General features: G+C 45.9%; 1 protein-coding gene across 1 annotated transcript in view; it reads right to left on the bottom strand.

Moving 5' to 3' along the window:
- LOC141165790 (metalloprotease TIKI1-like) overlaps window positions 1-25,900 on the bottom strand; it is a 192,584-nt gene that overhangs the window by 54,763 nt on the left and 111,921 nt on the right. The window contains exons 3-6 of the mRNA XM_073651704.1: window positions 21,689-21,835; window positions 20,635-20,809; window positions 12,733-12,823; window positions 10,910-11,146 (exon numbers count right to left, since the gene is read on the bottom strand). Coding sequence (XP_073507805.1) covers window positions 10,910-11,146; window positions 12,733-12,823; window positions 20,635-20,809; window positions 21,689-21,835 — 650 coding nt within the window. The remainder of the gene's footprint in view (window positions 1-10,909; window positions 11,147-12,732; window positions 12,824-20,634; window positions 20,810-21,688; window positions 21,836-25,900) is intronic.

Here is a 25,900-nt window from a genome sequence, read left to right as displayed (position 1 = left end):
TCACTACAAATGACTGAATTTGGAGCGAACTGTGATGGACAAACCACAGTTTTAAATAGCTGGCCTGTAGGTAACGATTTTGAACAGCAAACCGGTGTTAAAAACTTTGCTGACACACTGAAACAAATTTTTAATGGAGGCCAGAAATGGCAGTATTTTCTGAAAATGTATATGTGATCCGTGTGACGGACAAACCACAGTTTTGAAATAACTGGCCTGTAGGTAACTATTTTTAACAGCAAACTGGTGTCAATAGCTTCACTGACACACTGAAGCAAAATTTCAATGGAGGCCAGAAATGGCAATATTTTCAGTGCAATTATATGTGATCCGTATGACGGACAAACCACAGTTTTAAATAGCTGGATTTTTAGCGCTGTAATATGGAAAGGACCTGACTGTATTCTGCAGTGCCAACAAGCAAATGATTCAGAAAAATTGTGTTCTCTGGATTGCTTTTTAAGCAAATAATGAGGACTCAAACCTGTATCAAGAAGTCTCTCGCCAGAGATCCCAACAGGATACTATCCTGTCTTATCTGCGGACAGTCAACTCCCGTCTGGACGCGCTGTCCATCCCGACTGTGTCCGCCTCTAACCGAGCAGCACCCGCTTCGGCGGCACCTCAACCCAGTAGTGCTGCGGCACCCAGCTTTTGACCCCGGCTTTCTGCACCTCCACGTTTTGGTGGTGACCCTGTCGGGGCTTCATTAATCAGTGAACGCTTTGAACTCCTGGCACACAAGTTCACCTCCGACCAGGCCAAGGTGGCATTCATCATGTCTCACTTCACCGGAGTTGGCATGGCTTAACCCTCTGTAGGAGAGAGAGGATCCTCTGGTGTCCGATCTCCAGGCTTTCCCCGCAGCTTTCCGGAAGGTGTTCGATGAGCCTGGACGAAAATCTTCTACTGCCTCCTCACTTCTCTGACTCCGCCAAGGGAGTCTCTCTGTGGGACAGTATGCCATGCGTTTCCGAACCCTCGCATCTGAACTTGTCTGGAACAATGAGGCCCTGGTGTCCACCTTTTGGGAGGGCCTTTCCGGACGGATCAAGGATGAGCTAGCCGGTCGTGACATACCTCCCTCCCTGGACGACCTGGTGTCATTAGATACCCGGATTGACATTCGTTTTCTGGAACATGCTAAGGAGGCGACCAGTGAGAGAAAACCTCTGTGCCTCACTCCAATCCTCCAAAGTCCAGTCTCGCAACCAGCACTCCCCCAGGTGTCTTCTACAGAGCCTATGCAAATTGACCAAGTCAAGATGGTCAAGTCTCGCCAGAAGACCCGCCGCGCCGAGGGGAGTCGCTTCTACTGTGGCAATATTGAGCATCAGATCCGCTCCTGCCCGGTGAGACCGGGAAACTCCAGTGTTTAGGACCGCTCGGAGAGGTCGTCCTAGGCAAGAGTTCTTCCTCTCCGCCCTTGACTCTGCCCGTTTCTGTTACCAGTGGTGAGACCTGCTTCTTCGAGACTGCCCATCTGGATCCTGGAGCCGCTGGGAATCTCATTCAACAGGCCATTGTGGAGCATTTTCAGATTCCTACCATACGTCTGGCGGATCCTTTAGCGGTTTCCTCTGTGGATGGAAAGCTTCTCCCTGAAACCATCTTGTTGATTACTGAGCCGGTAACTCTTCAGGTGGGAATGCTGCACTCGGAGAATATCTCGTTTTACATACTGTCCGGTCTCTCTCATCCCCTCTTGCTTGGTCTACCTTGGTTACAGAGACATGAGCACGTCCTGAATTGGAGCTCGGGTGAGGTGCTCCGTTGGGGTCAGGAATGCCATAAGACCTGTCTGGTTCCGGTTCGTCCTGCTCGACCTCCGTCTACTCCGGCTAACCTACCTGGCCTGCCAGCACCCTACTGGTCCTATGTGGACGTCTTTGATAAAAAGGAGGCAGAGACACTACCACCTCATAGGCCGTATGATTGCCCCATCAACCTAATACCTGGTGCTTCACCTCCTTGCGGGCGAATTTACCCCTTGTCGCTGGCCGAGACCCGTGCCATGTCTGAATACATTGAAGAAAATCTTGCTAGGGGATTTATCCAGAAATCCACCTCTCTGGCTGGAGCAGGATTCTTCTTTGTCAAAAAGAAAGATGGCTCTCTGCTTCCTTGTATCAACTATAGGGGCCTAAACCAGATTGCCCATCAAATATAAGGACCCCCCGCCTCTCATCTTGGAGCTGTTTGACCGCCTAAAAGGCGCAAAGATCGTCACTAAGCTCGATCTTCGTGGGGTGTACAATCTGATCTGGATTCGCCAGGGAGATGAGTGGAAGACGGCATTCAACACTCGGGATGGTCACTACGAATACCGCGTGATGCCCTTCGGTCTCTGTAATGTTCCAGCCATCTTCCAGGAGTTAGTGAACAACATCTTCCGTGATCTCCTGTATTCCTGCATGGTGGTGTACCTGGACGATATCTTGGTGCTCTCTCCTGATCTGCCCTCTCACCGGAGGGATGTTCGTCAGGTCCTGCTAAGGCTCCCGAAGAATTACCTGTATGCTAAGTACGAGAAATGCCTCTTTGAGCAGACCTCCCTACCATTTCTGGGGTATATCATCTCTGAGACTGGACTGCGGATGGATCCCGAGAAGGTGTCTGCCGTGTTAAAGTGGCCCCGACCTGAGGGGTTGAAGGCTATCCAGCGGTTTCTGGGATTCACTAACTATTACCGCCTCTTCATTCCTCATTTCTCCTCCCGGACAGCTCCCATCTCTGCTCTCACCCGGAAGGGAAGGAAGCAAATCCCAGGGAGTGGACTTCCGAGGTGGAGAATGCCTTTGTCTCTCGTCCGGATTGCAATAAACAGTTCTTCCTGGAGGTTGATGCCTCCTCCTCCGGGGCCGTAGCAGTGCTAACCCAGAAATCCTCGTCCGGGCGAATGGTGACCTGTGGTTTCTTCTCCAAACTCTTCTCTCCGTCGGAGCGCAATTACTCCATAGGAGATCGAGAACTGCTGTCCATCAAATTAGCGCTGGAGGAGTGGCGCTACTTGCTTGAGGGGGTCCTGCACTCGTTGGTCATCTACACTGACCATAAAAACCTTGCTTATTTGCAGATCGCCGAAAGACTAAACCCGCGTCAGGCCAGATGGTCTTTATTCTTTGCTCGATTCTGCTTCACTCTTCATTACCGCCCGGCAGACAAGAACATTAAAGCCAACGCTCATTCCCGCTCATTTCTGTCTACCGACCAAGAGGAGGAGCCTCTACACATCATTGACCCCTCCAGAATAATGACTGTTGCTCCGTTCGACCTGTCTCATCTACCTCCTGGTAAGACCTTTGTAGTGGCTCAGGATCGGAAGACGGTCTTACTCTGGGGTCATTCGTCCAAACTGGCTGGCCATGCCGGCCAGATGAAGACGCTTCTGCTCATTGCCCGGCATTATTGGTGGCCCACCCTGCGCAAGGATGTTTTGTCGCAGCTTGTTTCTCTTGTGCCCTTAACAAGATACCTAGGCACCTTCCAGCCAGTCGTCTTCTTCCTCTTCCCGTGCCTTCCGCTCTGTGGCAACATATTGCAATGGATTTCATCACGGATCTTCCCGTATCGGCCGGTTGTACTGTCATTTGGGTGGTCGCCGACCGCTTCTGCAAGATGGCTCACTTCATCCCTCTGCCTGGTCTTCCGTTTGCACCTGTGCTGGCTAAGGACTTCATCCGTCACATCTTCCATCTCCACGGCTTACCCCTCCACATTGTCTCGGACCGAGGAGTTCAGTTCACTTTTCACTTCTGGAGAGCCACGTGCAAGCAGCTGGATGTCTCTTTGGATTTTCCTTCGGCCTATCATCCTCAGTCTATTGGTCAAGTGGAACGTATCAATCAGATCCTTACCTGTTTTCTTCGGCACTTTGTCAACGCTCAGCATGGAGATTGGGTAGAGCTCCTGCCCTGGGCCGAGTTTTCCTATAACAACCATGTGAGTGAGTCTTCTGCTAAGTCTCCGTTTTTTGTGGTTTACGGTCGACACCCCCGGATTCCATTTCCCGTCTCCTCTTCAGTGGACAATCCTGCCGTGGAGTCTCTTGTCAGTGAACTGAATTTTCAGCGATTTGGGAAGACACTAGATCTGCGCTCCTTCAGTCCTCCGAGCGGATGAGGAAGCATGCTGATAAGAGACGTCTGGATCCGCCTCAATTCCGTCCGGTAGACAAGTTGGGTCCGCGGTTCATCGGTCCGTTCGAGATTCTAAACCAAATAAATCCAGTGGCTTACAAGCTGAAACTCCCGGTCTCCTTACGGATTCCCAACTCCTTCACGTGTCTCTCCTCAAGCCGGTTGTCCTTAATTCTTTCTCTGACGATCCAGGTACCACTCCAGCTCCAGTCTCTGCTGAGCACGTCTTTGAAGTAGAAAACATTTTGGCCATCAAGAGGGTAAGAGGAAAGACTTTCTATCTTGTGGATTGGAAGGGGTTTGGTCCTGAGCAGAGGTCTTGGGAGCCCAGGGAGAACATTCATGCCTCTCGCCTTCTACAAAAATTTATTGCGGGCCTAAAGAAGAGGGGGCGTAAAGGGGGGGTACTGTAGCGTCATCCATGTGTTTGTTTTTACCACCGGTGTGTCATCAGAGTTTTTAATGGATAGAGTAATAGATAAATTACAAAACTTCTCTTATAATTTGTGTAGCATCGGCGTGTCTGCCTTCTGCCGGGGAGACGCCGTTCCCCTCACCGCCGCGGTCCTGGTCCGGCGTCCTCCAGCTCCCCTGCTGCTGCCCGGGGTGCGGGCATCTTTCCGGGCACTGTGCTTAGGGCGCGTGCGTGCTCCCTCCCTCTTAAAGGGACCACGCGCTCCGTCCTGAAGAGTCCCTGGCCAATGGCCGGAGGACCACTCCTATTTAAAGCACCTCCTCCAAAATGGAGGTGCCTGTGCAAGGTTGTTGTTTGTGTGCTAACACTCTCCTCAGCCCTCAGGTTCCAGTGCCCGCCAGCCTGTCTTTAGCCGTGCCCACTCGCCTGTCTATCAGCCGTGCCCACCTGCCTGTCTATCAGCCGTGCCCGCCAGCCTGTCTACCTGCTGTGCCCACCGGCTTGCCTACCTGCATCACCTGTCAGTTTACCTGCTGTGCCCTCCGGCTTGCCTACCCGTATCACCTGTCAGGCTACCTGCCATGCCCGCCTGCTTGCCTACCCGGATCACCTGTCTGGCTATCTGCCATGTCCACCTGCTTGCCTACCTGTATCACCTGTCTGTCTGCCGGCCGTGTTCATCCGCTGTACCTGTCAGCTTCAGCCATTTGACCCGTGGGAGTCGCCTGCTCTCACACAAGGTCGGTCCCAGAGTGGAACCTGGTTCACCTTCCTGGTCCCTCCCTGGTTCACGGAGTCTACTAAGCCGCCGTGTGGCCAGGGTCGGTCCGGGTAGGCACTTAGTTACGCCCCTCTGGTCCCTCCTTGCATCACAGCACAGAGGTTCCACCACCAAGATCCGTAACATTTTGCAATGTTAAATACTACATATGGTACATTGACGCCATCAGTGTGCTTTACGTGGTTTTCACAGACACATAGACTTGTATTGGCACTTTTCATATGTGCTGCCAGCAGGGGTGGATTAAGAGTAGCCAGGACCCCGGGCAGTTTAGAAGGTGTGGGCCCCCCAAGGTACCCAATGTGTCACGTCCCATTTCACATGATCCCATTTGATAGATCATGTGATAGGTCATGTGAGTAACACACAGGTGCACTGGTGTACATATGTAGATCGAAAATGACAGAGATAGTGGTGTGCAAAGCACACCATGAGAATTTTTCCCTTATGTACAGCACTATACATATTAGGGCATGGGTGGGAGATTAATTTTCCCAAACAGTCACATGAGAAACTGTGACTGTTGTGGAGGCCGAACGAATAGGCTGAAATTTATTTTGCTCAATATTAATTATAATGATTTTTTATATTAATTGTATGACTTTATATTGAGCACAATTAAGTATGCTGACATCCCCCTATGTATGAGCCCCCACATAGCCCCTTCAATCAACAACCAAAGCGATCAACCTTTGGGGCCCTTATTCTTGTAAACCATAACAAAAAAAGACCTTAAAAAAATGTTATTAATTAGTTAATTTTAAACTCACATAAATAAAGAATACAATATATAAATACATAAAGACAGAAATGCACAAAGAAAAAAATGGCCGGTGCTTCCAAAACAAGAAATAGGTGTGAACAGGTGCTTACTAGAATCAGCTACCTCCATATACAGCTAACAAACAAAGCAGCACACTGCAACGCTAAGTGTGCGAACATGAAATATATGAAATTTGAATAGCATTGCTGCTGTAGAAAATAGAAATAAATGAGGAATCTTAGCGCATAAATTGGCCAATTCATGTGTACCTGATTTTAATTGCAGCAAGATCTTAATATCCCACACACAAACAGACATAAGTCTCTTAGAGTTCACATTGATAGGGTCCTGGTATTTTTTAGAAATGCCTTATCGCGGCTACCAGGTACACATGAATTGGCCAATTTATGCGCTAAGATTTTTTCATTTATTTCTGTTTTCTAAAGCAGTAATGCTATTCAAATTTCATATATTTCATGTGCTGCTTTCAGTGTGCAGCTTTATTTGTTAGATATATGATGTCCTTGTCAAACCCTTCAGATCATAAACGACCAGTCATGTCGCAGTGCAAATAACTCCACAAAGCAGCAAGCGGTGTCCTGTCACTCATTGAGCGCAGCTCCGGGGCTGCTCGCTGCAGCGCCTCATTCTCCCCGGCTCCTCTGTTGCATGGATTACAGCGGGGGACACTTAGAAGAGGTGAGTATAAGAATTTTTTATTTTATTCTCATATTTACAGGTGGGCAATGCGAGAGCAGACACTACAACCCTCATCATTGTCCCTGCTGGTGCTGGTCACAGCGCCGGCAGGGAACCATGATGAGAGCAGTGTTCAGCATCCGGCACTTGGGAACAGCGCTAACTGTACTGCTGATTCCCAAGTGCCGGTACGTGTCACACAGATGTCATCCATGTGCGGTACGTGTTTACACGGACCCATTCACTTTAATGGGTCCATGGAATCAGTGCTGCCGGCCAAAAACAGACATGTCAGTGTGTGGATCACGTGGTCCGTGGACACACACTCACATGTGCGCAGACCCATTCATGTAAATGGGTCTGTATGTGCCAGTGTCTATGATACGTGTGGAAACTGTCACCACACGTACCGGACACACTGACGTCTGAAGGAGGCCTAAAATGGGGTTGTTTGAGTAGTGGAAAACCCTGTGCCCCGGCACTGACAGCTGCTCAGCATTAGGGCTCTTCCACATGTCTGGAAATTACCAGTATTGGAAAAAACAGTACTGGAGATATCCAAGTCAGTGTGTACCTGTGTGGAATACGTGTGGCAACCATGTGCTGCATCAGGATCACATGTGCCGACGCCTGGGAATTAGCGCTACAGTTAGTTCCCAAGCACGAACTGCTGGAGGCATCACTCATCATTGTCCCCTGCTCGCGCTGCAATCAGCACCAGCAGAGGACAATGTTGAGAGTTGTATTGTGCGGCCGCTGTGTTCAGCAAGTGTTAAAATAAGAATAAAATAAAAAAATCCTTATACTCACCTGACCCACACTGTAATTCATCTGTCCGACAGGCGACCGTACACGCCGAGGAGCAGAGCAGAATTACTCGCTGAGGCGAGCGGAGCCCTAACCTGCGCTGAGTCATTCTGCTCTGCTCCTTGGTGTGTGTGGTCGCCTGTCGGTCAGAAGGGTTACAGAATTGAACACTGGATTTTTCCAACTTCGGATAGGTGAGTATAAGGATTTTTTTATTTTATTCTTACTTTTGCACTTGCTGGACACAGCGAGGGCTGAATACATTAATTCCCTGCTCATGCTGATCACAGCTCCAGCAGGGAACCATGATGAGGGCAGCATTCAGCACCCGGCGCTTGGGGACAGCACTAACTGTATACTGATTCCCAGGCGCTGGTACGTGTCACACTGATGACACATGGATGTCATCAGTGTGGAATGTTTTGCAGCCCATGCGGTGTGGAAAGAACAAACATGTCAGCGTTTTTTTTACACGGACACACGGTCCGTGGAAACGCACTGGCATGTGCACAGACCCATTCATTTGAATGTGTCTACGTGTGTCAGTGTCTAAGGTACATGTGGAAACTGTCACCACACGTATCGGAGATACTGACGCGTGAAAGAGCCCTTAAAGCCGGTTTCTAGTCAGTGCAGGAGCGCAGTTACAGTGTACATGTATAGTAATAATGGCTCATGAGTCCCCAGCATCACTTATGTGATCGGCCAGTCATGTGACCACGTTTGCTATCTGCATGTGTTGACTACACTTTTTCTGCTTGTCTCAATTCTCTTCAATTGAGAGAAGCCAAGCCGACACAAGCAAATAGCAAACATGTGGTCGCTGATCACATAAGTGATGCTGCGGACTCATTACAGAAGTTGTGTTGCACCGCACCCTGTCATGATTTACTAGTCTGCAGTCACATAGAGTGACTGCTTAATTTTATCCCATGCCCGCACAACCCCTTTAATAACTTTATACAAATAATGAGCTGCTTATTATGAAATTATTAAAGGGATTGTCTAGTCTGAAGCTACAAGTGTGCAGTAACTATGTGACTGCAGACTTGTGAATCCTCACATTGCACGTCCAGCACACTGTCAGGACTCTCCAGTGCGGGGAGCAGGTTGTCATGTGACCTCATGTACGCGATTTGCAAACACCTGGCCATATTCCGACTAGACTGTTTACGGTCTCTCTCAATACACTTGTATTGAATGAGGCCGAGCAGTTGGAATGTGGCCAGGAGCATGTAAATCGCATGCTCGCTGATACGGGCAATGGTGAAACCTCACAGTGTGCGCAATGTGAGGATTCACAAGTCTGCAGCCACAAAGATTCACAGCAGACTTGTAGATTTAGACCGGACAACCCCTTTAGACACAGTGCAGCTCATGGCATGGTTACTGTATGGGGGCTGCTTATACTATCAGGCAGGGGCCTATTATAAGACCTAAGCTGTAAATATAATAAGTCCCTACCTCCCCATCTCCACCCTCCCAAGACAGCAGCTATGACATGAGATTACACATAATCTCAGCACACAAGGCCCCCAGTGCCACCCCCACTACCCCAAATCAGCTCCCCCTATTCCCCTCACATCCACCCCACTCCCACAGTAACATTATATGCTGTAATTCATTAAAAAAAACTAAATTGGCTCCAGCAGCACTTACATATGAGCTTGATGATGATTGGTCTGGGCCAGGCACGATCTAGGCACAATCTCTGCTGCAGCTGCTCATTAGGACTCAGGGTCCAGTATGGACCAATCATGGCGCTCATGGGGAGGAGCTAACTGCAGTTCTGCCAGCCTATAGAAGATCAGGACAGGCCGGCTTGTTCAGCTTCTCAGCTCAGGCAGGGAAGCGAGGGAGGTGGAGCGGCACCTCTTCTGCAGACAGTACAGCAGGCTTGTAAGTCAAAGACAGCTTTTGAAAAGACGTAGCTGTGCTGTGTATGCTGGGTCCTGCTCTGCATGACATCATGCGGAAGGGCAGGACCAGCATCCTTTAAACAGCCTGCGGCCACGGGCCAGTGGCAGTGACAAAACACATGCAATTGTGAATTATAATGGGGGCAATTCATGCCCCCCCCCCGAGCCTCGGGCCCCGGGCGGCAGCCCAGATTGCCCTCATTATAATCCACCTATGGCTGCCGGAATAACATGGACATGTATCTGTGAGTTTTGCACAGCAATACGGTCTGACAAAAAACACGGAGATATGAATAGCACCATAGATTATAATGGGTACGTGTTGTGTCTGTGAAAAAAATGGATACAACACGTACTGGAAACACAGATGTCTGAATGAGGCCTAGTATCAGGAGCACTGCCACTTGTTCACATAAAATACTGTGGATAATATCATGCATTGTAGAGGAAGCACACTCACTGGTGGGACTACTTAAAGCACCACTCCTCTTTTTTTTATTGCACCGCTGGAGTGGTGCTTTAAATGTAATTTCCCTGCCCCTGTCTCATACTCACCTGTCGACGCCTTCATCCATTACCAGCGTCACTCCGGTCTGTCTCCAGCAAAAAGTGACCTGCCGACAGCTCCAGTGTTTCATGGAGCGGCACGGAGGTCACTTTTCAATACAAGTCTATGAGGACCTCGTTCTGGCTCTCATAGACTTGCATTGAGCGCTTGTGAAGTAACTTCTGACTTCCGGACAGTCAGAAGCTGCGCTCACAAGATGGTGCCACAGGACCAGAGTGGTATGAAAAATGGTGAAGATGCTAGAGTGTGAGTATATGACCAGGGACTTAAAGCGCCACTACAGCACTGAACAAAAACAAAACGCTGAAGTGGTGCTATAACTTTTTAAAACAGTTTATATTGGATAAGGTTAAGCAGGACATTTTCTTTTTAGCTTTTGTTTTTCAGCTTAAACTATTAAAATAACACCTCAAATCTTCCCCATTTATATACATGTAACAAGTAGTGTGACCTTCTGAAATTCACACAAGCATATGAAAAACCGTCCATTTTTCTTTACGAAAAACAGATGATTTTTCATCTGTTCAGGGTTCCAGGTTGGAAAAAATCACGTCCATAGATGTAATAATGTAGCAAATCCATGAAAAACATGTGCCTTGCAGAAGGTGTCTGTATGGTTTCCAGCTTTTTTATCTACCCATTGACTTCAATGAGCGAATCATTGCAGCAAGTCAAATGCATCTATGGCATGTTTCATTTTATTTCAAGCAGAGCGAACTGTGTGTCTACGTGGAAAAATATCTGTGCGTATTGACGACTGTGGGTCTGTGTCCATAGCACACGGTCAATATCCAAAAATTGAATCGAATTTTTTTTACCTGTCTTGAATTCGAACCCAGAGGTCACTAAAATGACGATGTTTGTCTTTCTTTGACTTTTTCTTTTTATACTTCCTGTCATTCTTGTCCACTATATCTACATTATCCGACATGAGCAGGTTTGGTATCATCTCCTTTTCTTTGCGAGGGTTCATTTCATGCCTTATTTTGGAAGTAAATGTACACGGAGCTGACGACATTGAGGCTGGAGAAGGTGATAACTTTTTAGTTTTGCCACTTTTAAAAAGAAACAAAGACAGGTTCCATCATTAGAAACATTTTATGAATGAAATAAATTTCCTTAAAATGGAACCTATGATTTATGCTTGCCAAACCACAGGGAGCATGAATCCGAGCCTGGCTGTATGGTTGCACTCAGGAGAAATAACTGTCAATCACCTGGAGGGGGTGGGGAGAAGCTACATCAAACACATCTCCCGGCAGTCTCTCCAAAATACACCTGGCTGATATTGTGCAGCCAGGCTCTGATTCATGCTGCCTATGGTTTGGCAGCATCAATCAACTGACAGGTTCTCTTTAAAGCAGGTCTACAAATTGTAAAAAATAGACTAGATGTCAGAGACAGACTATTAGTTATTAAAGTAAAAAATAGTTATTATTTCAATTTTTATTTCATAAATCAATAGTACACATGAAAATAAGCAACTTTGTAATATATCTTATCAGAAAAATGTGCTTCTTTCTCTGCCAAAATTAATCAGTCATTATTATCTAAATTCTCAATTTTGAGGTAAAATCAGTATTCAGTGAAGACAGACTTTCTCATTACTGAGATAGGAGATGGGAAAAAGTATATTTTTTAATTGTTTGATTTTTAATAGGGTAAAAGGGGGGTGATTTAAACTTTTGTATTTTTTTCATTTTTTTAATATGTAAAACTTTTTTTTACTGTATATAATAGTCCTCTTTGGAGACTTAAGGTTTCAATCGTCCAATCACCTGTGCTATATATAACATGGCTTCAGCACTGCTATGTTTAGCAAAAATCACGAACTCCTATGAACGCCGGCCATAGCCGGCGTTCACAGGAGTATTGTGATTACAGGCACAGGGGTCTTCAGCAGACCCCTGGCTGTCATGGCAACCCATCAGCACCCTGTGATCATGTGAGGGCGTGCTGATGGGCGAGATCAATGACACGCTTCCTGTCAGCACCTGTTAAATGCTGCTGTCCGTGATTGACAGCATCATTTAACTGGTTAACAGCCGCGGGTGGATCTTGGATGCAATCACGGCAGTTAGAGGCACTTGATGGCTGATTATATCAGCCATCAAGTGCAGGGAAAGATGCAGGCTCAGCGTGTGAGCACGCATCAAAGGCAGGGGCATAGCCAATGACGTAACTATACATAATCGGTCGTGAAGGGGTTAATGGGTGCAGAAATGGTGCAGAAAATCTACAACATCAAAAATTCACCAAAAGCTTTATGTGGGAACGCGGGAAGAATTATCAGAAAATGATCTATTGTATACATCGTTTTTTTTGGTTACATGCAATTTTTAAACATTTTTGTCAAGTTTTTTTTTCATATCACAATCTTTAGTATAAAAAAAAAAATTGCAATCTTGCAACTTTCACACTGACCGTTTGGTTATTTTAAATGCTAAGGTAGAATTTTCAGCAGACAAATGACAAGTTTTTTTTTATTTTTAATAAAGATCGTGAAATAAAAAAAATATATAAAATAGTTAAAGAAAGACATAATACAAAATACATAATTGTCTCATATGATGATGATTCCAATTACTGATATCTACACACATTGATATTCACTTTACATAAAGTACAAGCACCCCCTTACCTCATGATCGACTTTCCGGCAGGGGTGTGGCACACGTCATAGCCGTACCGTTTTAAAATATCAATGACCGTATTATTACCCATGAAATGACCTGCACATAGATTAAAACAATAGCGTCAATGATTACTACATAATAAAAAGGATTATTTTTATCCTCATTCACTATGGTGAAACGATAACTGTAGGAGGCCGTTTTGCACTTTTTTCAATTAAACAATTAATTTCCCTAATAATGATGTAGGTCTTGCAACTTTTATGCCTTAGCTTATGTTCACACTGATGGATCTGCTTCAAATTTCACCTCAAAAACCCTGTGTGACTTTATGGCCTTATACAAATTATCACGACCTTGTGATTTTCCATTTTTGCGTTTTCATTTTTTGCTCCCCTTCTTCCCAGAGCCATTCCTTTTTTATTTTTCCGTCAAAATGGCCATGTGAAGGCTTGTTTTTTGCGGGACGAGTTGTACTTTTGAACGACATCATTGATTTTACCATATCATGTACTGGAAAACGGGAAAAAAATTCCAAGTGCTTTGAAATTGCAAAGAAAGTGCAATTCCACAATTGTTTTTTGGGTTTTTTATTTATCATGTCCACTAATTGCTAAAACTGACCTGTAATTATGATTTTCCAGGTCATTACGAGTACGCAGATACCAAACATGTATAGGTTCTTTTTTATTTAAGCAGTGAAGAAAATTACCAAAGTTTGTAAGAAAAAAAAATGGCGCCATTTTCTGAGACCCATAGTGAATCCATTTTTGGGGATCTGGAGATGGGTGAGGGCTTATTTTTTGTGCGACAAGTTGCCATTTTTATTGATACCATTTTGGCGTTGATACGATGTTTTGATTGCCTGTTATTGCATTTTATTGCAATGTTGCAGCGACCAGAAAAATGTAATTCTGGGGTTTCGATCTTTTTTTCATTATGCTGTTTACCGATCGGATTCATTTATTTTATATTTTGATAGATCGAGCGATTCTGAAAGCAGCGCTAGCAAATACGTGTATTTTTTTTATTATTATTTTATTTTGAATGGGGCAAAAAGGGGGTGATTTGAACTTTTTTTTTAAAAAAAATTAATATTTTTTTAAAAGTTTTTTTTCTTTTTACTTGCTTCATTAGTCACCTTAGGACTTAAAGCTGCGATCTTCCGATCGTAGTACTCCAGCCCTGCTATATGTAGCAGAAATCATCATCTCCTATGAATGCTGGCCCGTCTGCAATGACAAGCACGGAGATCTTTTGCAGACACCCATCTGTCACGACAACCCATTGGCGCCCCGCGACTACATGACCAGGCGCGAGTTAAATGCCGCTGTCAGAGATTGAAAGCGGCATTTAACATGTTAACAGCTGTGGGTGGATCGTGATTCCACCCGCAGCTATTAGGGGCACATGACAACTGATCAAATGAGCTGTAATGTGCCGGGACAGATGCGGGCTCAGCACCGGAGCCCGCATCAAATACAGGGTCATGACCTATGACGTACCTATACGTCATAGGTTGTGAAGGGGTTATAAATCTAATGCATTTGGATTCTCCTAAGATGGGGCGGATATATGAAAATGCATCTCACAGACATTACAAGTATAAATATTTAACATGTGTTTCACAATATTTTTAAAGGGGTTGTCCACTATATGGATAACCCTTTTATAAATTAAGTAGCTCCTCCTGTAAAATAAAAACAACATATATATAATATATACACCTCTCACACAGGCGGCATTCCAGTAATTTCGGCACTGGGTCTCATATGTTATACCACGTGAGACCTGCAGCCAATCAAAGGCTACTATTGGGCTGCTGTGCTCTCACTTCTTCCGCTTGTTCGACATTTGTCAGAGGGAAAGTGAAGCACAGCAGCCCAGTAGTGGCCACACAATATCACACGAACCCCGGCAGACATGAAGCTGACATCTCTAGAACGCTGCCGCTGCTGCGGAAGGTGATTATCTTTATTTTACACGGGGGACTATTTAATTTAAAAAGGGGTTGAGGAAGTAGTGGACAATGTGGGATGATATGGAGGACTTAGCACATTGTTACCAATTTATTGGAATGGCTTCTATGGAAGCCTATAGGAATGTACAACCATGAGGACGAAACTTGCCATGACAATAACCACAGGAACTGGACTACCATCAATCAGCTGACCATCAAGTAGACTGCTTTATAGGATAGGTTGATTTGTTGATTTCACAGGATAACCTATTTAAGATTGCCCAGTCACAAAAATTAGGAATGCTTCTGTTTCGCATTGGTTTTTTTTAAACCTTAGTATGCACTTTTTTTTACATATTGTTCCCATTGACTAATATGTGAAAATAAAATGTACATTTTACATGAAGTACCACAAACTGTATGTAGTTTCAGTTGAGAAAACATTTCCTTTAAAACGCATGAAGTCTGTTTTTTTTATTCTCGTCCACCTGTCACTTGAATGACTGAACAGCTGCTGAAAACCTGCTAGAATCCTATATGGAGCGTCTAAGGTGGTGTCATTCTCAGTGACTGGAAATAAACACTCTCAGTTCTGGCTATCGTACATTGTCAGCTTATCTATCTATATCTGGCATAAGTAAAACTTACCGATGTAAAATATAATGTGTGTGAAATATTATCAATCACAAAACAAGTAAAGCGCTAGGTGACATTCAGACCTCTCTGACTGCAATATAAACCTTTATGCATGACGGCATTGTTAGCCAGCAGGCTTTGTGTGGGTATACAATGAGGTAATAGGATTCTCCTTTCCAGATGGTTTTACATGAGGTTGAGTGTAACCTGATACAAATTCCCTGATATTAGGCTCACTTAGTCAAGCTCTCAAGTATGTTTAGGTGAGTGAATATTACAAGCTAATATCTAGGAAGCAATGCAAGAACCAAAAGGGTTGTTTGGGACTTTAACAATGATGACTTATCCTTAGGATAGATGATCAATGTCTGATCGATGGGGGTGCGACACCCGGTACACCGCCAATCAGCTGTTCCCGATGTCAGCAGCTGGAACTACTCAGTTGTAGAGCTACACAGCTCCGTCAACTGTATAGTGGTCGGGTACCGCACATCCGCCACCTATTTAAATCAGACATTAATGATCTATCTTAAGAATAGGCCATCAATGTTAATGTCCCAAAAAAAACTTTAATTGCATGGATGGATGAATTGACGGACACATAAATAGACAGACACTATTGGGATGTCATTTATTCACTTGGTACGTCACTCAGCTTTCCCATCCTGTGATTTTCCCTACCACTGCTGCATGCATTCACTTGGTATGTTTTTTAACTAATCACTGCTTTACCCCCACCTCCTCACTTCTTTATGACCTCCTTGTTTACTCTGCCTGTGATATATCCTGCATCTGGCTCATTCCTAATTATCTGATAAAGATGAGCACAGGCCACTCCCCTATGTTTGACATGTGAATGCATTTGTTAGCAAATATATTGTGAACAATACGTCTGCAAGACGTCAGTCTGCTGGTGGACCATACAAAGGCAACATTTAAGTTTTGAATTATGCCAGAATTGAACCTGAAGGGAACTGACGGTAACTGGATACATAATCACTGTAAACAATGTTTCTGTTTGTTTTCACTCTCACCCCTATAGTCCTTCACTTCTTACTAACTCTACTTATCCCTACACCTAGTAATGAACTGGTAATCTCTCCCTCCATCATCCCCATCCATCTCAGTTCCTCATCAGATCTGTTCCTCAACATACAATGCTGTGTCTCCAAACACAGACAGTCACCTCATGCCCTCTCCTGCTCCCACCTACTAAAACTCTCTCTGCTCCTTCTCACTGCTGGTTATATCTCCCCAAATCCTGGTACTCATCACCACATCCCCACAGTCATTTCTACCTCTTATCCATCATCTATGACACATTTTCGCAACCTTTATAACCTTATACCCATTCCCCCTGCCTCCGCTTCACTATTCCCTCTAACAGGAGCTCTTTGGAACGCGTGCTCTGTCTGTAACAAACTTTCCCACATCCACATGATCTTTTCATTACTAACAAACTTTCCTTCCTCACCATTACCAAAACCTGGCTCACCCCCACTGACACAGCCTCTTCAGCTGCACATTCGTATGGTGGATTCCACCTTTCCCATACCCCCCGCCCCAGCGGCAAGCATGGGAGAGGAGTCTGTTTTCTCCTGTCATTACTTTCCCCTCTTTTGAGGTGCACTATGTGCACATCTACTCCCTCTCCAAAATCCAACTAGCTGTCATTTACCGCCCCCAGAGCCAGCCACCACCTTCTTTGACCAGTTCACCACCTGGCTACTTCATTTCCTTGCCACTGACATCCTCACTATTGTCAAGGGTGACTTCAACATCCCCATTGTCACTTCCCACTCAGTTGTCTCTAAGTTTCAGTCTCTCACTTCCTCCTTCGGCCTTGCTCAATGGTCTTCCGCAGCCACTCACAAAGATGGCCACACACTGTAACTCATCTTACATTCTCTTCCCTCTCCTCTCCAGGTCCACAATCCCGAGTCCACAAACTTGCACACCCTTACAGAAATCTCAAACACCTCAACCTACACTCACTCTCTGAATCCCGTCTCCCTCTTAAAGACATAAGTTCCTTATACGATGCAGATGCTGCTGCCGCGTTATATAACACCACAACAGCTGCAGCTCTTGAATTGGTTGCCCCCCTCACTCATATCAAAGCTTGCACAATCAACAGGCAACCCTGACACACCAGCCTGAGTAAAGAACTGAGATGGGCTTCCAGGGTTGCTGAGCTGAGATGGAAAAGGCCCCACTCCAATGAGCACCTCATCGCATTCAAATAGTCCCTCACTAATTTCATGGCCACACTCACTGCAGCAAAATAAACCTACTTCTCATCTCTCACAACCTTAAACAGCTATTCAGTACTTTCAATTCCCTCCTCCATCCCCCTGCACCTCCTGTCTCTCTCCTCATCTCAGCTGAAGACTTTTCCTCATTCTTCAAGCAGAAGATTGACAACATCAGGCAAAGCTTTTGCCTAAATTCCCCAAAGCCCCTTCTCATAACTACTCAACCCTCCTCCTCCAAAACCAGCTTTTCCGCCATTATGGAGATCAACTTTCCTCTTTCCTGTCCAAATCACATCTCACCACCTGTGAACTTGACCCAATCCCACCACAACTCATCCCAAACCTTACCGCAGTCTTCAACGCTATCCACCTTTTCAAGCTGTCAATAACAACTGGTGACTTCCCCTCATGCTTCAAACATGCCTCGATCACACTAAAAGCCCACTCTTGACCCATCCTCTCTGTCTAACTATCGCCCCATATCACTTCTCCCCTATACCTCAAAACTACTGGAACAACACGTCATTTTGAACTGTTGTCTCACCTCTCCTCCTGCTCACTCCTTGACTGTTTACAATCTGGATTCCGACTGCACTATTCCTCTGAAGCTAAAGTCACCACTGACCTACTAACTGGCAAATCTAAACGACACTACTCTGTCCTCCTCCTCCTGGACTTGTCATCTGCCTTCTACACAGTGGACCATTCCCTCTACAGTTTCTCTCATCTCTTGGTATCACAGACTTGGCCCCATTTGGATCTCCGCATACCTAACAGACCGGACAGTCAGCGTCTCCAACTCACACACCACTTCCTCATCTTGCTCCCTATCTGTCGGTGTCCCCCAAGGCTCAATTCTAGGACCCCTGCTCTTCTCCATCTACACCTTTGGCCTGGGACAGCTCATAAAGGCTCACGGCTTTCAGTATCACCTCTATGATGATGACACACAGATCTACCTCTCTGGACCTGATATCACCTCCTTACTAACCAGAATCCCACAATGTCTGTCCGCTATTTCATCTTTCTTCTCTGCTAGATTTCTAAAACTTAACATGAATAAAACTGAATTCATCATCTTTCCACCATCTCACTCAAACCCCCCCAACTCACCTATCCATTAAAGTCAATGGCTGCCCACTCTCCCCAGTCCCGCAAGCTCCCTTCCTCGGGGTAACCCTTGATTCTGAGCTCTCCTTAAAACCTCAGATCCAAGCCTTTCCACTTCCAGCCAACTCCAACTCAAAAATATCTCCCGGATCCGCACATTCCTCAACCAAGAATTTGCAAAAACACTAGTGCACACCCTCATCATTTCCTGCCTCGACTACTGCAACCTCCTGGTTTGTGGCCTCCCTTATAACACTCTTGCATCCCTCCAATCTATCCTAAACTCTGCTGCCCTACTAATCCACCTATCCCTCCGCTATTCCCTGGCCATTACTCTCTGTCAATCCCTTCACTGCAGTTCAAAACCCTAACTTTGGCATTCAAAGCCATCCACAACCTGTCTCCTCCATATATCTGTGACTTAGTCTCCCAGAACTTACCTGCACACAACCTACGATCCTCACAAGATCTCCATCTCTACTGCCCTCTTATCTCCTCTTCCACAATTGCATACAAGATTTCTTCTGTGCATCCCCCCTACTCTGGAACTCTCTACCCTAACATATTAGACTCTCGCCTACCGTGGAAACCTACAACCTGCAGTAACCCTCATTCCACCATACCGCTGCCTGGCCAGCTCTGCCCTCATCTACTGTATCCTCACCCATCCCTTGTAGATTGTGAGTCCTCACGGGCAGGGTCCTCGCTCCTCCTGTACCAGTTGATGACTCGTTTTTGTTCAAGATTATTTTACTTGTTTTTTGCTATGTATACAATATTTCACATGTAAAGCGCCATGGAATAAATGGCGCTATAATAGTAAATAATAATATTGTCAGGATCATATGACCTGGACACAGGAAAAGTCTACAGCTAGGAGATGTGTCCTAGAGTGAGTGTTTGGCCAATATCTGGTATTTTTCTTATATAGTAAGGACAGGTGATGGATCACATGGTGTGATTAGCAGATGGAGATGACATTTACAAATGTTTAGAGATTTTAAAAATTAGAATCAGAATGTACCTGCTTTTTATAGGAATATGATTTCTTACATGTATTATTATGACACTATGTAATTACATTAATATATATGTATTTGGCTTTGTGCACCTCATAGTTCTATATTGCATTGTCACTTTCATATTTATTGTTCCATTTTAATTTATGTAAATTTATGTATTTATTAAGTGTTCACCCTTTATACATCACTAAATTGCATTACATTTGTCATGCTAGCGAAAGGTCAATTTCTGTTGTTTCTGGAGCTAAAACGTTGCATTTGAGATGGGTCAATAAAAGTACCTCCAGTTGTTTGCACACTTTATTTGGAGAGCTGCCTGCCTTTATATTTTAGACTCTTATCTGTCTACACGCATCTATGAATAAATTGTAACTATTACCCATGGCTGGGTTTCCTATTAAACAAAAGAGGTCCTATTCAAGGGCAGCCCTGCAGGAAAGGTCACCTTGTTACTCAGGAATGGAATATACGGTAGCTCATGTAGTAGGAGAGGTAGTCTTTATTCAATACTACATGCCATGTACTAAATTGTATTACACCTGACTACATGTACGCATGGATAGTCTCTTATACATCTTTACTACCTAATCAAAGTCTTTAGCTCCAATTCATCCCCTGTCCTGTGCTTCTAAATATTATTCAGAATCTGCACCCTACTAGACTTCTGTCTCCACACCCTCCATGCACACGATAACTACACTCGATACTTGAGTATTGCACTTAAACATACAGGCTGATGACCGGATCATGCAGTCTTACATGAAATCCCTATTTATTATAATTGCCAGACATGAAATATAAAGTACTTTCAGCGAATCCTATTCCTGCATATCCCTCATTAACACTGGGGTATGAAACGCCAGTCTTAATGAATAGGGGCCTTTGACTTCCCAGGCCCCTGAGATGTATATCTGAGTCTACCTTTACCTGCACCAAAAGCGAAGAAAAAGCTCTTTTCCGGAAACTCTTCCAACAGATCCTTCACTCTCTTTCCCATTCGTTCATTTCTTTTGTAGATTAGCTCTTGGCGAAAATAATTATCAATCTCTTGTGCAGTTATTTGTTCATGTGGTGGCAAGGTGGCATTTATAAAATTAGGCACCTGAAAAACACAACAAGACTGAATTGTAGGGATGTGTAGATAAAAGCAAAGCGTAGCTCAATTTAACACTTCTATTGAATTTGCTACTAATATGCTATTATTCTCAAACAGTATGTCCCTGATCTGTGTTATCAGATAAAAGTTCACCTAGATTCATAATAAGGGACTGTATAAATAACATTCTCAAGTTCCGGATCATTGGAGACAATCCCACAAAAACTTCCAGAGCTCTAACAAAATACAAACTCCATGTTATTCGCATTGAAAATGGACAGATACCGACGTTTTGTATCTAATGGAGAGGTAAAGCATATATCTAGCACTACCATGCTTACTAAAGAATGAAACAGTTGTAGATAGGAGCATTTCTGCAGACGCTAAATTGGCCACACACAGATGGACCTTTCTATTTAGCCCACTTGAGTAGCCAAACGAAGTTGTTATGCTTTTGACAGTTTGCATGTTCTGTCTGAATGATCTTACAATAGCATTTAATTGTCATGTAATATGCAGGATTATATTGGGGTCACATATGCTGTGACATTATATCTATAGTAACTTTGTGTCCCCAGTACCAGGGTCAGAATGCCAGTTGGTCTATGTACAGTGTGTTCTTAAAGTCTATATCTTCTTTGTTTCTTCTGGAGATAAGCTCCTTAAAGTATATCTAACATCTTCTTGAAATAAAATGTGTGATGTATGTGTAGAATTAGGAAGTGAACATTATATCAGCACACTGACAGCCTGGGAAACCACATATATGAAGTCAAAACCTCAAAGAGTAGTTTTCTGACAGCAGAAGCTGGCGCTACCTTACTTTCTCCTGATATAAACTTTAACAATACAAAGCAATGTTTTTGAGAAAATGTACAATCGTACTTGTGAAGAATCATGGTTGAATATTATTGAGTTCAGGTCTCCACAGTTGTAATGTTTGATGAGGTCCTCAGTTGTGTATGGAGCTTGAAGACTACCAGCTCGAAGGTTCTCCTGCTGCAAGAGGGTTTGGTTCAAGGCAAATACTACCTGGAAAAGAAATATAATGCATGACATGGTTGTCTGTGAAGCCAAGACATATCTAAGTATTGATTTTGTTGACAAACATGTCTGCTCACAAGAACAATATAAACTTTAGGAGGTAAAACATATTGATCTACCTTCACCAATGGGAAATTAATGATCTCATTGGGTTGATGTATGCCACATCTTCATCTTTTTAGGTACACAAGCTCTCATAAATCAGTCCATTTTAATCTAATGCAAATAAGTTTTCTCTTCAAAATTTGTTTTATTATTTCGTTTGAGAATGTCTTCTGATAAAACATGAGTAGTGAGCCTGTGCATAGCCTACCTATATTTTCCCAAGAAGGTTGCAGTACGACACCTAGTATAAAATACAAAAACATTCTATGGCATTGGTATAGTTGATGTGTCATGTAGTTATATTTTGAAGTGCTGGAAATGCTATATTAAAAAATGTATAAAATGCTAATTTTCCATGTGTTTATATGTTCTCCATATATTTTCCCAGTTGTTCTTCCCCTCGTGTTTTTTTTATTAACTCCATCTTTCTTTTCTAATTTAGATTTTTTCTGTTTACTTCCTTCTTTTTATATAAAGGTGGCACATCTGATATTTTCTGTACTTTCTGAAATGCATATCATAGGTACTGCTCATAGCCTGTTATGGGTTTATTATACTGTAGGCTTCCATGTAATAGATACACGTATCTTTAGTACAGTGCCACAGTAAGCATATGGACCATTTTTAATAGAGGACAATATCTGTTGGAGAATACTTGGGAGACCCAGGGCCGGCGGCGGCACCCGGGCAAGTGCCGGGGCCCTGGACCATCTGGGGGGCCAACTAGCCGTCGGGGCCCAGGCTGCTTCCTTGACATCTGTGCAGGACCTCTGGCGCTGTTTGATTGCTGTCACTTTACCAGACATAGCCGAGCGCTGTGCGGCTATGACTGGTAGTAATGACACAGCAGGGTCGGCACAGCATCTTTAATTTTGCTTGTGAGTCACCCCTGCCGTGTCCTTACTAGCTGACACAGCCGCACAGCGCACTACATGCAGCCATGTCTGGTAAATTGACAGCAATCAAACAGCACCAGTGGTCCTGCACAGATACCGGGTAAGAGGCCCGGGACCTGACGGCAAGTGGGCCCCCCTGATGGTCCAGGGTCATGTCTGTAATGGTCATCAAACACGCGCCAGTGGCCCGACACAGGCACATGCCTGAGCTGTTGAGACAGGCCGGGGCAAGTGAGCGAGGCTCGTTCCCAGTTTCCCCAATCCCCATATTAAAAATATTTCTAATATGTGTGTGTGTGAGTGCATGTATGATGTGAATATCTCTGTATGTCAGTGTGTATATATATTTATGTCTGTTTTATATATGTTTTTAAGAATTTGTGTTCAAATATGTATGTATGCTTGTATGTGTACGTATCTGTGTATATATTTGTGTATGTGCGTGTCTGCGTATTGTATGTGTGCATATCTGTGTACTATGTGCATGTGTGTGTATGTGTGTGCATGCCTGCATGTGTGTGCATGCCTGCGTACTGTGTGTGTGCATGCCTGCGTAGTGTATCTGCATGTCTGCGTACTGTGCGCGTGTGCATGTGTGACACCCCAGGGGTCTGGTTGCCACAGTAATAGCCATATTATGTCTGAGAGCAGGTGGGAGGTCTCTTGGTCAGGAATCCTATGCATGCCACACCTCCTGCCCAGTCCTGGGAGGGGAAGAACTTCCCCTATATAAAACTGGGGCTGAGGCAGGGTTAGAGAGAAAGAGCAGAGAACACAGACAGAGACACAGTCTGGTCTGTAGTGGAGCAGCTTTAGGAACAAGAAAGATCAGGAGCTCTGGGGAAGTCGTGCTAAAAGGAATCAGGGGCTGGCAGCTGTAGAGCTCGCCCTGATTGAAGAGTTACCACCGGACCCGGAGTCCGAGGCTGTGGGGACTAATCCTTACCCAGCAGCAGAAACCGACCGGCAGGGGATTTCAGGTCCTCTGGCCAAGAAACCCGAAGGCACGGTCACACGCGTGGGACCAGCACCACCATCGTGGAGCGGAAGCCACTAGAAGGCCCCGAGTCACCGGCCATACGGGTGAGCACCACACGGTACACTCAGGGATGTGGGCTACTTTTACCCGCCTCTAGCAAGGTAGCCAGAAGAGTACAATTAGTTGGGGAGGCCTACAACTCCGCCTGGCCAGGGGAAATCCCATCTGCTCAAAGACTGACCAGGCCCCGATCGCTAGCCAGTACTCCGGGAGGGTCTATCTTTATCACCAGTAAAGACCCTGAACTACACCGCATCGTCTCTGAGTGGTTCCTGCTACCCCCATCATCCACGTCGGCTGCACTGAGGCCATACCCTTCCCGTTGGGGGTTATACCATCTACGCTGCACAATCGTACCACCGGCCTCAGCGGTCTGCCCTGCAGCGGCAGCTCCATAGCTGCATTCAACGGGTGGCGTAGTCGTCCAACATCTACTGCTAATATACTGCCACTCAGTTTGACTCCCTGGGCACGGACCGGGTCACCGCCACGAGACTACTACCCCCAACAGGCCCGGCTCCGGGTAGTCCCCGCGTGCGCAACGCTACACCAAGTAGGCCCAGGGGCGCGTCAACTTTTGGCGTAGTCGGCAGGATTTCGTGCCCGCAACCACCGGGTACTGCGTGCCTGAAAAAGACTGTTCAAACTTACCAGTGGTGAAGATTCCCGCCATCCGGCGCCATCTTCTACCTTCTTCCCGCCATCCGGCGCCATCTTCTACCTTCTTCCCGCCATCCGCGAAGTTTTCCCGCCATCCGGCGCCATCTTCTGCCTTCTTCCCGCCATCCGTGGAGTTTTCCCGCCGTTGGACGCCATCTTGAAGACGCCGCGTGGGAAGAAGAGGGGCGTGGACTCCGAAAGCGCGCGAGAACTGAAGCCCCGCCTCACGTCCGGACGTTGCGTAAGGTCCTGGAAGGAACCCAGCAGACGCCGACGTCACAGGAGCACGACGGAAGGTCCTCGACCCTGACGATCCACTGCGGAGCCGCGGCCTACGGAAGAGGATCATCGCAAGGTAGGCCACGGTCCACTAGGGGGGAGGAGGATGTCGGATACGGAGGAGAGCTTCACTGCCTCAACCCCCGCCAGCGCCACCGCTGCTGCAGTCATGCCTTTCACCATGCCCTATATCCCGGGAGCAGCCTGGCTACCCCAGTACTCAGGGGAGTCACATACCCTGAATGACTTTAAAGAAAAGCTGGATAGCCTCTTCCAGGTGTACCCCCTCACAGAAGAGCAAAAAGTGAGCATCCTGGTGGCCCAACTAACCGGGGCAGCCCAAAGGGAGGTAAAGTCCTGGCCACCTGGGAGGAGGACTGTCGCAGGGATACTAACCCGGCTGAGGGACACCTTTGATACCCGCACCTCAGCCGAGATTAAGCTTAGATTCTATGGGTGCAAGCAGCGAGCACATGAGAGTATAAGGGACTATGCACTAAACCTGCAAGAGGCCCTGAGAGCCATTAAGCAGACCGACCCTGACAGCGTGGGAAACGAGGACAGGCTGTTGACCGAGCAATTTATAGAGGGACTATATTGCAATGTCCACCGAACCCAGTTGCGGGCCATAGCCTTACAGGATCCTCATCTGGACTTTGCACAGTTCAAGGACAGAGCCATCCGGGTGCTCCGAGAACCGACACCGGGTGGCGTTGTGACCCACAGGCGCCCAGCTATCACTTACCACCAGGAGGCGGCGCCCTTGTCTGCAGGGCCTGTGGGGGCTGATGCGCAGGCTTTGAACAATGACCCGGCTCCGGACCTGCACCATCAGGTCCAAGAGCTAGCTAAAAGCGTTGCTGCGCTAACCCGAACTGTGCAGTCTTTACAGGTTTCCACTCCAGGGAAGATCCAGCTGGCATCCGGACCGGAGGACATCCCGTGGCGTCGACCAAGGAGGACCCCACCGGCCAGAGGAAGACCCAGCGACCGGTACAACGAGGACGGACAACCTATCTGCCGCCACTGCAATCAACCCGGACATATGGCAAGGTACTGTCCTTTAAACTGGCA

The sequence above is a fragment of the Phyllobates terribilis genome, unplaced genomic scaffold (genome assembly GCF_046119375.1).
Source record: "Phyllobates terribilis strain yellow unplaced genomic scaffold, ASM4611937v1 Scaffold_1__5_contigs__length_1240528914, whole genome shotgun sequence".
In the NCBI taxonomy this organism is placed as follows: Eukaryota; Metazoa; Chordata; class Amphibia; order Anura; family Dendrobatidae; genus Phyllobates; species Phyllobates terribilis.
The sequence above is the reverse complement of the archived record's forward strand: the minus strand, read 5'-3'. Positions and strand labels throughout refer to the sequence as shown.